Raw genomic sequence first — 14,743 nt, 5'->3', positions numbered from 1 at the left:
ATACTCTATATTAAATGAGGGTATTTTAGGGAAAGTCTTTATATTTGCCAACAATAAATATCATTCCTTAATAAGTTGAATTCCCCAAAACTACAAACAAAATGGGACGGAGGGAGTATTATTTTAATTGTTTTGGCAACTTCTACTTAATCGAAAAAATTACTTGTTTTTGTAGTTATTATGAGTAATTTTTTGACCCAAACAACTATTTTCTATTTTTCAAACACGTCCATTTTTCTCGTACTTACTTCCCTCCCCTAAAAGCCGGCTTGCTTGGCCGGGGTCTTGCCCTTCAACTTATTACTTGTACAATCCTGATTCGTGGTGGACCATTCTTCATGAAAAGGGGCTGGCAAGAACAGTACAAACATATGAGTAATGGAAGTTTTTGGTCAATATCAATACCATATTAATACGTATAAGATAATGATGGCAGTTGGTTTTGCCAGGTCATCTTCCTCGTGCAATAGAAAAGAAAAAACACATCTTAGGGCTCTTAGTTCTTCAAGAGACTCCCAGAGAGAAAAAGTGAAGAATCAAAATTTAGAGGAAGAAAGAAAGAACAAGAAATAGGAGTTGGTCTCAATCTACTAGTCACGGTTTTGAGGTGGGATGGTTTTGAGCAGAGGGGTTTGGGTGAATGGTGGTAATTTGTTACGGTTTTGTTAAACTAGAAGAAGGAATATGTAGAGTTCCCAAATTCAATAAATCATGGATTCCATTTATGCAGGGAATCGAAACCTCGAACTTCCAGAATTTCAGAGTTTATATCAACCACTTGAACAACCAAATTAGATAACACACATAGTGAATACTGAATAGGACGAAAGACACAAGTGGACCCCCAAGGAGGTTTCCACTAGCAGATGCTTATTAATTAATTGCTGTTATAGGGAAACAACAACAAATTAAAGAGAACCTATCCTAGAAGAGATAGAGCTTTTCAATCTTAATATTTGGCATTATTCAATTACTTGAATAGGATCTCTATTTATAGATTAGAGAGTACTGTGTTACATGAGTTTAGAGAGAGAGTTTGTCATAGCAACTTTTGTAACAGAATTTAACTACTTTTTTAAATTATCATTCTTGAAGGCCTTAGTTATATAGGCACCTCAGTTAACTTCCTTGTTGAGTTGTTATATCTGTTTCTCTATTATGCCCCCTCAGACTGATGGAGCAGTAACAACCATCAGTTTGTTTCAAAGAAGAAGAAAGGTACACTTTGGAAGGTCCTTAGTAAATAGATCAGCAAGTTATTCTTCAGAGGGAATGAAATGCAAAATTAATTTACCAGCAGCCAGAGGCGGAGCCAGGAATTAATTAGAGATATTTAGCATTTGGGTCAAGGAAAAGTACGAGAATTAGCGTTTGGGTCAAGAGTTTGTCCGTTATAGGGTCTACGTCAACATCACTAGGAAAATAACCTTACATGCGTGAACATATTTGTTCGCTTACTAGTAAACACCATTAGGACCATAACTCATCTTCATGTAAATCTAGCATGTACCCTATACAAACTCTCGTGTTCATTATCTGAAAGGCAACAAATCAAGGACAAAAAGATAGTTCAACGACCTTCAACTGTTGTCATAGTTATAGTGTTCACAGAATACATTTTAGGGTTATTCGTCAACGAACTCGATTCAGAAGAAATTAGTCCTTCGAAAAATGCAGGTTGCTTTGGAGTAGGAAGTACTGCAATTTCACTTGTAAGCATTGAAAGTATGGTAGGCATTGTTGGTCTGTCCTTTGCAAATTCTTGTACACACAGTAGTCCCACATGAATGCATCTCAAAATTTCTTGCTCAAAACATGGCTGGGACAATATAGTTGGATCAATCAACGAAGGTATCTTGTTTTCGTTCCACAATTTCCATGCCTGAAAGGAAGTCAGATAAAATTTAGAATTACATCCTATAGAATTCGACTAAAAACATGACAAAAAACACTTACATATCCCAAAAGACTTAATGCTAGCTCTTCATGGTCGAAGTTATTATTCTTCTTTCCACTCACGATCTCTAATAATAAAACTCCGAAACTGAAAACGTCTGACTTTTCTGAGAATCGCCCTTCCATTGCGTACTCCGGGGACATGTACCCGCTGAATTTCATTGTTTACAGAAAATTATCAATTCTTATGAGTAGAAGAAATGGTAGGATTCAATATGAAAGGTTTGGTTTACTAGAGTAAGAGTACTTACTATGTCCCAACAACCCTTCTAGTCTTTGCTTGAAGTTCGTCGCTTCCAAATATTCTTGCCATCCCAAAGTCTGAAATCTTGGGATTAAGATCTTCATCCAAGAGAATGTTACTCGCCTTAAGATCTCTATGAATAACTTTTAGTCTAGAATCTCTGTGAAGGTAAAGAATCCCTCTACTTACGCCCTCAATAATTCGGTATCTCTTGGGCCAGTCTAAAAGTGCCCGTTTGACACGATCTGACACACACGAAAGTTATTCAATGTACGTAAACAAAAACAAAATCGGATTGTATACTTAGGACATGTATCTAAAGTTAGACTAAAAAAACATACCAAAGAGAAAAGCATCCAAGCTTTTATTCGGCATATATTCGTAGATCAATATCTTTTCTTCTCCTTCAATGCAACAACCTAAAAGTCTAACTAGATTTCTATGTTGGAGTTTTGAGATTACTAAAACTTCATTCTTGAACTCCTCTAGACCTTGTCCGGAGCTCTTCGAAAGTCTTTTTACTGCTATTTCTTGTCCGTCTGTTAATATTCCCTAAAACATTACCATAAAATGATTTTGTTGAGTAATTTACTCGACTCTGTTACCATTCAATTATGAAAAAGGAATAATAAATTGTCTTTACCTTGTAAACTGAACCAAAACCACCTTCACCAAGCTTATTAGCTTCATCAAAATGGTTTGTAGCAATTGCTAGATTCCCAACCTTGAAAATTTCTAAGTCTGTATTGTCTCCAAGCACATTTGAACCCGACGATACATTGCCCACGTTACCATCCATATCTACTAATGAAACTCTAATCTTTTTCTTTCCTTTTCCTGATATCACAATGGGTTTTCGATAGTTTTAGTACAATTATAAGATGAGATTCGTAACTTGATTATCCCATGTTTGTTCGTGATGAAAAGATTAAGTTCTTTCAAACATTTTACCTTTTCGATTTGTTTTCGACCTCCGCCAAAAATACGTGGAAACGCCCATAATAAATGTTCCTATAAGGACTGTAACAGTGATAATAATAACCTTCAACTTCTTCTTTTGATCTGCATTTGCCAAAGAGATGTCCTAATCATAAATTTTTAGTTGAAATGGTTCAATCAAAACTAAATAGTCAAACTTGATGAGCATCAATACATTATTTTTTTTCTAAACCTAAACCATTTTTTTTATTTTCTTTGTCAATATCTTAGTATAACTATTATAACGAAACAATAAATAAATCGCTGATGGCTCAACGAGAAAAATACAACCGAAGAACTCGTGTTTCTTAGACAATTACAATATTAGACTACCCATACGAATGAAATTGGAGTACTCTGACCTCCTAATTACCATAGACTTTTCAGATCGAAAAGAACTCAACTTGTATGACCATAAAACAAAAAAGAAAATAAAAAAAAAACAATTTTAAAATCATCCAAAGGTATAAAGAAGATGAAATAACATTTACATACCGAGTTCTGAATGAGCAACTCGAATATAAAGATCAACTCCAGTGCCTTTAGAGTACTTTTGCATGTCAAGTAAAGTTTGAATCCAAATCATACATCCAACACCACCATCGAACGAATAAGCCGAACATGAACAATTAGTTAGACATTCTTGCTCACATTCCTTCAAATTCTTGGGACCTACTTTCCGATATGCAAAATCAGGAACTTGCATCATTTCTAGCTTAAAAAACGCATCGTCTTTTTCATCCGATACATCATTACTACCATTCTTGTTTCTCTCACACTTCAATTCTATATTCCTAATACAACCACTTGACCAATTTCCTTTACTCCATTCATCTTGATTCTTTGCTCTAAATCCTCTAAGACAGGTACAAATAGGTGAATCTAGTATATTACAACTCCCAAACGAACCACACTTGCTATAATCGTCGCAAGTACCATAAGTGGTTGAGGAAAATATTCGAATCCATCCACTATTTCCTTCGTCCCAACGCTCTCCGAATAATTCCCCACTATGGTCTAGTATATACCTTTTGAAAGAAGACTTGTTAACGTAATTGTATGTCATATATATTGTGTCTTTAACAGGATCATTATCTACATGGAAACCATCAAGATAAACAGAAAACATGTTAGGAACGCCGATAAAGATCTGATTGTTCCATGGCCCACTTCGTCGGTGACGTTGAGTTCCATTCCAGATAACTAGTTGAGGAATATCTATAACTTCAAGCCCAATTAGAAAGTTCCCATTTGAAGGATCTGAATCACTTTTCCAAGAATTAAGCATATTTGTCTTCCCTGTTTTCTTGTTCATACCAATTTGCATACTTGGTAGAAACGTGTTCGATGGGTCATCGAAACTTTCCCATAAGGTTCTTCTATCTTCACCAACTTGTCTTAAAACAAGATTTCCGTTATCTAATAACTCGGCCATTGAATCGTTAACTGCAATATTTGAAACATTACTACTCCAAAGAATGCTTCCTTTTCCATCTAAAACAACAAGATTTCCGTCGTTGGCAATCTTTAAACTTCCAAAGGAATCCTTTAATGGGTTATCTTTGTTAGCTACCCACACGATAGTTTGCACTGCAATCGTGTTATACCAAATCCCAACATACCGATTACTAGAATTTCCGGGGCTAAAGAAGCCTAATTTGAAGATTTTACCACTAGAAGTTATAGTCTGAGAGTCGTTAATGAATCGGGTGAATGTCACGGACGTTTCATCTATCGATGTGCAGTAAGGTATCAAAGCAAGCAAGGTAAATGAGAAAACAGAGAAAGGAATAAGAACTTTGTGTATTCTACTCATAACTTAGCCTCAACACAAGAAGATCTATTTTGTTCTTGTTTACTGCACCATTAATAAGGGAACACAAGTATGGATGACCAAGTCATTTGGTTAGAGCTTTTCCTTGTTCCTATAATGTACCATATTAGATTTTCAACACAAATGTGCTTCATTTAATAATAATGTGATAGGTAAAGTACAATATTTTATTGGAGACTGAGGATAGCAAAACAAAATGTTTTAAGAGACTTTTTTGGTTAAGGTCAAGGATGAGAGAGCCATTATCCTTTTCTTAAATTTTCGGATCACAGGATACACTATCTATATAACAAATGAAAAGATTATTTTTAATCTTTCTTGACTACTGGGTCCAAATTTATCTAAGTTTATATAATGTAAATCCAATGACGGCTGGCGATTACATAAATAATTGTATTGTTGAAGGGAACACTCAAATCATCACCAAGGGGATCAACGGCCGATTGATGGAATCACCTGCGAGATTAGAGTCGTAGTTCTTGACATTAAGCAACGCTCTCACAAATTCTACTCGATCCATTTTCTTTTTTGTTATCGAAATTGTAATAGTATGGCACATGAACTGGCATAACAAGCAATAACAAATCATGAGTCCGGTTTTTGGGATCCAGATCATATCCCTCATTGTATTCCTAATTCGCTTCGAGCGACAATATTGATGAAGTCAAGTTTTTATTTCAAACAAAACATTATTTCTAAAAATTTACTAGCGAAAATAGTTTACCTTAAAGCGTCTTTAAACTCATCATACGATAATCATTTAATACTAATTAAAATTTTTAAATTGGTGCCACACTTTAGCAAGCTGGTCGGGTCGAGAATTATATGTTGTTGATGGTACACTTTACAGGTCTTTTATAGCAACAGTTTTGGAATTCTTTTGATGCTTTTATGGTTGCTTTTTGCCACATATTAAAGGAACGAAGAGTCTAGTTAAAAGTGACACCGAAACTGTCTCCAACACCAAGAACCAAAGCGGCGCCAAAAGTAAGCAACAAAGAGTGGCGAAAAGTGCTTCAAAGTTGTGTGAAAGTAGCTCCAAAAGCGTCACAGCAGTAACCACCTAAACTGTCGCAAAAAGTATACCAAGAAATTGCAAACAGTATCCAGAAAACAACTTGGATGAAGAGCCCAAATTGTCACAAAGAGTGACGCAAAAGAGTGGCAGAAAGTATCTAAAACCTCATACAAAAAAGCTACCTGCAGAAATCCCCTAAAAACTCAAGGGTTATTTTCTTTTTGGTCCACTAATTTGTAATCATCTCTCTTTTTGGCCCCCTCTTTTTCATAAAATTAAAAAAAAAATCATCTTCTTTTCATTAAATTGTCCTTTAACATTAACACTTGAATCTTAAGTTTCCATCAACATGCTTCCTCTAAAATTAATTTTCCTTCATGAGATTTTTTTTTCTACTCTCTTCTTTTTCCCTGCTATCTTTCTTCTTCTTCTCCATCTGTTTTTCTTCCTTCATGAGATTTAAGAACAATATCATATATCAAATACGTCTTTTGCAAACCTCAACATTATGAATAAATCAACTGGTTTTATTCTTGATCTTACAACATAACTTACTTCTTTTTTCTGTCTTCCTTCATTTCTACCTTCATTTCTACCTATTTTTGTGGTGGATTAATTTGAATTTTTAGGGTTTCTAAAATTGGTCGAATTTTCCAAGCCGATTTTCTAACTTTAGAAAGAGTAGTTTCTAAAATTATTATTTGCTTCAATTTATATGATTGTAATTTTAATAGAGATTATTTAGACCCCCTGAAAGTAAGTCCTGGATACGCCACTGCTCGCTACTCCCCTTCTCTTTCTAAAAGCTCTACTGATATTCGTCCAAATGCAATCACAAATTTCTTTGTATTACTATCTTCTTCATATATTTTTGAAGCCATCAACGAAGTTTAAGAAAGAAGGCGATCTAGAAGGAGATGATCAACATACTCGTCTGATGATCAGTAATGCCCCTGAGTGATAGTTGGGGTGCCTTTAGCAACCCAACCCTCGTGGGTATTACTGTCACCGCGAAGACACTAAAACCATACCGCCTTTTACTTTCCTTTTGTGTAGGCAACAACCATAAGTGATCTAGAGAGAGAAATCATCAGAGTTGTAGAGAGAGAACTAAATGAAGAGGAGGAAGAAGAAAAAGGGATTAAATTTAGTGATTTTTCGTTGTTCGTCGCGTGAGACTTGCCTTGCTTTGGGTTTAAGGCAGGTTCCTAGCTTCTGTGGTCTTAATTTCCATTTTCATAGATAAATATAGACAATTAGAGAATACTTGTGGTCTTAATTTCCATTTTGATAGATAACTATAGACAATTAGAGAATACCTTAAACCCTAGATTTAGTATTATTCGAATATAACTTAGGGGTTCATGAAACAAATACAAGTTAATGGTAGTAGATTTATTATTTCTATGAAATTAAAATTTTAGATTACTATGAATCCATTTACATGTTAGGTTTTGAAGGATTTTTTTAAAAAAATTGTCTGCGTGCTTTGAACCCTTAACCTCTAGGGTGGAAGACTAAACCTCTTACCACTTCAACCAAAGGTTGTTGGTGTTTTGAAGGAATTTGCCATCATATATAAGTACATCATTCTTGTAAGAGTTAAATCCTATTTGGCCCCCTACTTTGTGACCAACTCCCTTTATGACCCCCTAAATTCAAATATGGTCCCCTTTTTTGAAGTAACTGTCCTAACTGCCCTTTCTATATTTATTTTTTCAAAATAAAACAAAAAGGAAAACTTCAATTCCACCTCATTTCCCTCTCCCCCACACATATCTCTCCACGTCACCTCTCTCTCTCCAACTCACCTCTCTCTTTCTCCAACTAACCTCTCTCTCTCTCTCTCCAACTCACCCCTCTTCTCCGACGAAGGTCGCCGGCCGGAAAATTTTCTGGCCGGTGACCTTCATAAAAAAAAAACTCATCTCTCTCTAGAAACTCCGGCGAAGGGGTCATCCTACTCATGTGTCGTTAATTTTTTGTTTTGAAAAAATCAATTGTGTTTACTGTTCTACATAGAAATGCTTTTTTTTTTTTAAAGCTACAGAGAAATGCTTAAGTTTAGGTGTTCCTAGAGGCCGACATGAAAATCTGAACTTAGGCGTTACATACTTACATGATCACTTCCTCATCACCTTCTTCTATTTCATTATCATTTGCGATGATTATGGCAAAATAAAAATATCATTCTTATCTAGGGTATCAAGTTATACCTATCTAAGTAGGAATAAAAACCAAAAGAGAAAGTGAAGAGATCCCAGCGATGCATTTCTCTCTTCTATTTGTCCTCAACAATCTTTTCGAAAGATGTCACTCATGCCACTGCTCAAACTTATTTGATTACTCGCTTTAGGCTGAAGCCATTGCATTATCTCGGATTCTGTATGTTACTTTTCAGTTTCGAAGTAGTTTAATGTTTTCTGTTTGTAGACTGAGTATTCTCCCTTCATTAGAGAAGTGAATATGATCGAGAAGTAAATTTTTGTAACCCCAAGATAGAAGTAACAAGTAATCTTGTAAAATCGAGAATAAAACCAGTTGATTATACATTATGTTGAGGATTGCAAAAGACGCATTTGGTTTATGATATTGTTCTTAAATCTCATGATGAGAGAAAGAAGAAGTATGAAAGAAGAAATAAAGAAAAAAATCTCATTAAAGTCGTCGACGACTATTTATAAGATGTTCATGAATATAGTAAGAAAAATACGAATTAGAGAAAGGGTAATCTGTGAGAATAGTCCCACATAGGAGAATGGGTAACTAGCAACCAAGAATATAAAGTATAGGTCCTCTCCACTCATTGCCAATTGGTTTTGAGTTGGATGGTCACAAACTTAACATAATCATGGAAACAAACTTAACATAATCATGGAAACAAGAGATTCAGGTGTGAAAGTTAATTGACGGTTTTATTAAAAACGGAGCCATTTTTGAATTTGGAAAAACAAGGAGCTGGTCACAAACTAGAGAACCAAAAAGCTTAAATTTGTAAGGGGCAACTAAACAAGAGTTAGAAAATCTAACAGTCTTTCATCTGATACTCTGACTCCACCAAAAAATAGAGCAACCATTGTAAATTCGTGATCAGGGCGATTCAGATTCATATTTAGGGATTTATATAACCTCTTGTGTTTTTTCCAGTTCAATCAAATGGAGTCAATGCCAAGTACATCAGAGTCTTGAATATAGCAAAGTCATAGTCATGAGCATCGCAGTTTCGTGCAGGACCCATTGAATAAATTCATGAATTATCAATTCCATAAGTATATCAGAGTCAAGGTCATGGAGGTTTGATCAATATTCATTCAATTTTACAGGTCCATTTTATTCATTAGACCCCCCCCCCCCCCCCCCCCCCCCCCCCCCCCCCCCAAGTGGGAGATTATTTGGTCCCATTATTAAATGTTCAAGTTGAAATGCATTCGTAACTACGCCTTAATGATGAATCAATTCTCTACTCCTATCTTACTTGTAAGGTCGTAAGTCTTGACAGTTATCAAAATATAGTTTCCGCTTTTCACACCTGGTTCAAAGGATACATGGTTTTGTTTCTGACAAAGAATCTCCTCGCCAAAACTCCTCCAAACATAGAAAGCTTGAGCAAGCACCTATAACCCACGGAACGGACTCTCCCAAGTGACATGAGGACTATCACATTACTATAAACATAGTTACCCTACAAAGACTCGAAACTCAAGTTCCAAATTGACATATGCTTTGCAGGAGTACTGAGTGGCGGTAATAGCTATTTTGCTTAATCAAAGTTTTATTTGGTTCAGTTGACATGAACTCGAATCAGTAGAAGTTCCTGTAAATGATGGTTGCACCACTAAATATCACGATCGAAGAGTTATGATTGACAGGCTCAATGTGTCATTATATTCTTATATGTCCCAAATCAAAGAAGAACACCTATGCATATGCATCTGGCGTCCTAGGTAAGTACAATAGATACACATGAAATAGTTATTTTATTTATAAATGGCAGCGTAATATCTTCACGATATATCCTTGAAAGTTGACACAATTCGTGGACAAATATTTTAAGATATTTCTAATCAAATTGGACAAAAATAACTCACCGGCCTTGAATGGTGGTAATAGTTGCATCGTTTGTTGAAATTTTTTGTTCGTTCAACTGCGATGAACTTGAATCTGAAGATGCAATTGGTCTCTGTGTAAATGCAGGTTGCTTAGGAGTAGGAAGAGTTGCAATTTCACTTGTAAGCATTGACAATATTGTCTTCATAATTGGTCTGTCCACTGCATATTCTTGCACACACAACAACCCCACATGTATGCATCTCAGAATTTGAGGTTCGAATATTGTTTCCGAAAACAATATTGGATCAGTCAACAACTCCGTCTTGTTTTCGTTCCACAATTTCCATGCCTGAAATCAAAGAGTCAAGACCATGTACTAGCTCAGACAAGTAAAGATTATGATTAAACTGAAATTAATTGAGGAAGACTTACAAATGCCGGAAGGCTTAAGGGATTCTCTTCATGATAAAAGCTAGAACTTCTTTTTCCACTTACAATCTCTAAAATCATAACCCCAAAACTGAAAACGTCGGATTTTTGAGAAAATCGACCTTCCATTGCATACTCAGGAGCCATATAACCACTGCAATATGAAAACAAATTCTGGTTCTAAACGATAGTTAACGACGTCCTTGTAACTATCAATATATGAAGCTGACTTAGAGTAAAAAAAAAAAACACGACCATAGTCACATAAATATATATACTTACTATGTCCCTACAACCCTTCTAGTATTTGCTTGGAGTTCATCTCCACCAAAAATCCTTGCCATTCCAAAATCTGAAATTTTAGGAATCAAGCCTTCATCTAACAATATATTACTTGGCTTTAAATCTCTGTGAATGACTTTTAATCTTGAATCTCTATGGAGATAAAGAATCCCTCGACTTATCCCCACGATAATTTGAAATCGTATCTTCCAATCTAAGATTGCTTGTTTGGTTGGATCTGATATAAAAATACAAGTATCATAGATTGGAAAGACATATGCGGAAGTGTACGTTACATGCGTAAGAATTCAATTAATCGGACGCAAAAATCTTACCAAAGAGAAATGCATCCAAGCTTTTATTGGGCAAGTATTCATATATCAACATCTTTTCTTCCCCTTCAGAACAACAACCTAAAAGTCTAACCAAGTTTCTGTGTTGGAGTTTCGAGATCACTATAACTTCATTCTTGAATTCCTTTAAGCCTTGTCCAGAGCTTTTAGAAAGCCTTTTCACTGCTATTTCTTTTCCGTCAAACAAAGTTCCCTAACGAGATATTTCAATGCGTTACCCGTAATTTTTGCAATTTGAATAACATGAAGAGTGATTGAATAAGTAAAAGTAATATGCTTAACTACCTTATAGACTGAACCAAAACCACCATGTCCAAGCTTATTATTGCTGTTAAAGTTGTTTGTAGCGGCAGCCATCGTTTCAATATCAAATATCCTAAATTCTTGGTTTGCACCATTAGTATCGAATAACTGAAGTTTCTTTCCTTTCTTCGTTTTTCCTGTTTCAAAATTAGTATATATTAAACCAGCTTAACTAGATAAGTTGTCTTAGCTTCATAGAGATATAAGTAAATCCTGGCAAATTACCTCTTTGTTTTGACATACACCTCAAACAAAAATACGTGCCGAGAATCAGTATAACCATTCCTGTAGAGACTGAAATTATGATAACTTTCTTTAAATCTCTTCTCGTATCTGCAATTAGTACAGTATCACATCAATCATGTTACATACCATGTTAAGTTTGTGGACATCAAACTCAAAAACCAACTGGTATAAGTGGAGAGGACCTAGAAAATATGTTTTTGCTTACTATTGTACTATTTTTCCATGTGGGGCTATGCTCACAAAGAAATGAAGGCCTTACCGAGCTTTGAATACGGAATGCGCAAGTAAAGATCAGCTCCGACCTGAGAGAAGTTAGAGAACTTCTGTACGTCGATCAATTTTCCAGTCCACCACATACACCCAATTTCACTCTCAAAAGAGTAAGCTATGCATGAACAGTTGTTTAAACACTTCATTTGGCAATCCTCTGTGTTATCAGCTACCCAAGAGTTGACAAAATCAGGAACTTTCATCTTCTCCAGTTTCAAGAACTCGTCTGCTGCTTCATTAGAATTTTTAGTTTCATTCTTTCTCTCACACAGCAATTCTGTTTTCCTCACACACCCACCAGACCAATTCCCTTTCTTCCATTCAATATCAAATTTCGGTTTGAACCCTCTCAAACAACTACATATTGGTGAACTCAATGCATCACAGCTTCCAAAAGGTCCACACTCACCGTAAATGTCGCACCCTGAGAGCCTTGAATACCAATTATCGACCCATTCTTGGTTCGTTGCATGCCAATATTTTCGTACAATTTTTCCATCAGAGTCTAGAACCAATCTTACTAATATGGGTGAAGTTTCATCACCTAGAGTTACATATGTAGTTCCTTCTTCATCGTCTTTAATAATATTAAGTCCGTTCACAAAGGCGCTACTCGTTTGCGGTACACCTATAAAATTTTGATTGTTCCAAGGACCACTTCGCCAATATAGTCGATTATCTGAGACTTTCCTAATAACTAACTGAGGAAAGTTTGAAGGGTCTAATTCAAGTATGAAGTTTCCAGTTGAAGGATCTGAATTTGTATCTCTCCATGATGTTAAGACCTTTTTCTCACCTGTCTTCATGTTAATACCAATCTTCATAGTCTGCAAGAATGTGTTCGAGGGGTGTTCGAAACTCTGCCATATGACCCTGCTTCCATTCCTAAATGATTCTCGGAGAACAAGGTTACCCGAATCCAACAACTCAGCCATGGTACTGTTAGAAGTGGAGACACTAACATTTGTAGTCCATAAAACATTTCCTCGTCCGTTTAAAACAACAAGATTTCCATCTTCTGCAATCTTTAGAACACCCGAAGAATCGTTTATTGGTTTGTTTCGGTTAGCAACCCAAACTGTGGTCTTTCCAGGAATAATGTTGTACCAAATACCGACATAACGATTTGTAGAACTACCCAGGCTAAAGAAGCCTAGTCTATAGTTTTCTTTTGAGGAAACTATAGTTTGGGAGTTTGATATGTATTGGGTGGATGCAAGAGAAACTAATGCATAGGAATGAAGAGTTATGAATGAAAGGGTGATGAAGATCAGTGAAAGAAGAAATATGAGTTTTCTTACACTACACATTGTTGTTATTGTATTTGCTTGTTTGAAACTATTTCTTATTGAAAAGAAAGTAATTAACAGTTACTAGAAGAGAGAGAGAGAGAGAGAGAGAGAGAGAGAGAGAGAGAGAGAGAGAGAGAGAGAGAGAGGAGAGAGAGAGAGGAGGAGAGGAGAGAGAGAGAGAGAGGAGAGAGAGGAAGAGAGAGAGAGAGAGAGGAGAGAGAGAGAGAGAGAGAGGAGAGAGAGAGAGAGAGAGAGAGAGAGATGAGAGGAGGAGAGAGAGGGAGAGAGAGAGATGAGAGAGAGAGAGGAGAGAGAGAGAGAAGAGAGGAGAGAGAGAGAGAGAGAGATAGGGGTAGAGAACTCTATGTCAAGGATTCCTTTATCTCACCTTCTCTATAATCAATGAAAGAACCAAACAAAAGGAGTTCTAGAAGTCAACTTCAAAACTAAGGAATGAAATTTTCCAAAATTTCATCGAAATTTCGCGAAACATTTCCTAAATTTAGATTAGCCTATTTCCTGCATAATTTTCACCCGACGTGACTGAAATTCCCACCGAAATTGCTGAAAGTTTCAAAATTTCCAATGAAATTGTTGGAATTTTCCACCGACATGATGGAAATTTTGACCGACATAATAACAATCTAGCCAAAATACCAGAGAAACTAATACTAGAAACATATCTCTTCATCTTTTTCATCATCATTTCTCAAAGATATTTCTCGATTTTTTTATGTTATGTTTTTAATATTTTTAAAATCTATTTGAATCGATTTACGACCTGACTTAACTGCCTAAATTGATTTTGTCTTAGTACACCCTGATATAACTGTGTAATTGACGATACCTTATCAAACTAACATAGTTTGTTCACTAGTAGTCTATTAATATTATCAGTTAAGAATGTTATCTTTGAGTCTTATTGCCAAAAAAGGTATTTCAATTTATCTCGGAACGTAATTGTGTAATTGTTAATACTCCCTTTAAACTAGTAGATAATGTCATTCCTTTAAGACACATCATTTATATGTTTCATTATGGTTTAATAACCTTGTTATACATAATTGCACCATATTTTTATCATTTATGTAGTTCTGTAAGATTTCCACACTGACCGAAACGTTTCCACTTTTGGACCATCGAAATTTCATTAATTGGTTCAAACAACTAGTCAAATTGAAAATTCTCGTAATAGTACCATTAATAAGGACATGAATTACCATTAAGGTTAACTGATTGTGAACGAAAAAGTAAAAAATCTGGATATTTTCGATAAATCACGGGCTAGGCAGGAAGCTGGCTATAAACTAGGGGGCGACTTTTAGATAGTCAGAGAGAGAGAGAGAGAGAGAGAGTTGTGGTTTACCACAAGATCTTTTTGACTAGTTTCATGAATTATCAATTCCATGAGAAAGGGAGAGTCAAGGTAGGCTTGCAGTTGAGATGGAACTATCCCCATTAATACTCATAATGTGGACAAAACTAAAG

General features: G+C 35.6%; 2 protein-coding genes across 2 annotated transcripts; both read right to left on the bottom strand.

Moving 5' to 3' along the window:
• Positions 1-1,473: 1,473 nt before the first annotated feature.
• On the bottom strand, positions 1,474-5,099 carry LOC147560308 (G-type lectin S-receptor-like serine/threonine-protein kinase At1g11300). Its single transcript, XM_086657987.1, has 7 exons — positions 3,674-5,099; positions 3,152-3,262; positions 2,844-3,037; positions 2,542-2,752; positions 2,208-2,445; positions 1,957-2,107; positions 1,474-1,882 (listed from the first exon to the last, which is right to left on the bottom strand). Exons 1-7 carry the CDS (start codon positions 4,992-4,994, stop codon positions 1,571-1,573), a joined length of 2,538 nt encoding a protein of 845 aa, XP_086514113.1. The 5' UTR covers positions 4,995-5,099; the 3' UTR covers positions 1,474-1,570.
• Positions 5,100-9,990: 4,891 nt separating this feature from the next.
• On the bottom strand, positions 9,991-14,436 carry LOC147560307 (G-type lectin S-receptor-like serine/threonine-protein kinase At1g11300). The gene is made up of 9 exons (XM_086662490.1): positions 14,421-14,436; positions 13,617-13,701; positions 11,953-13,290; positions 11,673-11,780; positions 11,430-11,584; positions 11,127-11,337; positions 10,792-11,029; positions 10,513-10,663; positions 9,991-10,429 (listed from the first exon to the last, which is right to left on the bottom strand). The coding sequence occupies exons 3-9, from the start codon at positions 13,271-13,273 to the stop codon at positions 10,115-10,117; spliced, it is 2,499 nt and encodes an 832-aa protein (XP_086518616.1). The 5' UTR covers positions 13,274-13,290; positions 13,617-13,701; positions 14,421-14,436; the 3' UTR covers positions 9,991-10,114.
• Positions 14,437-14,743: the final 307 nt, after the last annotated feature.

The sequence above is a fragment of the Eschscholzia californica genome, unplaced genomic scaffold (assembly GCF_041429995.1).
Source record: "Eschscholzia californica isolate CP2 unplaced genomic scaffold, dmEscCali1.0.p SCAF_2, whole genome shotgun sequence".
NCBI lineage: Eukaryota > Viridiplantae > Streptophyta > Magnoliopsida > Ranunculales > Papaveraceae > Eschscholzia > Eschscholzia californica.
This window is presented reverse-complemented; position numbering and strand designations above follow the sequence as displayed.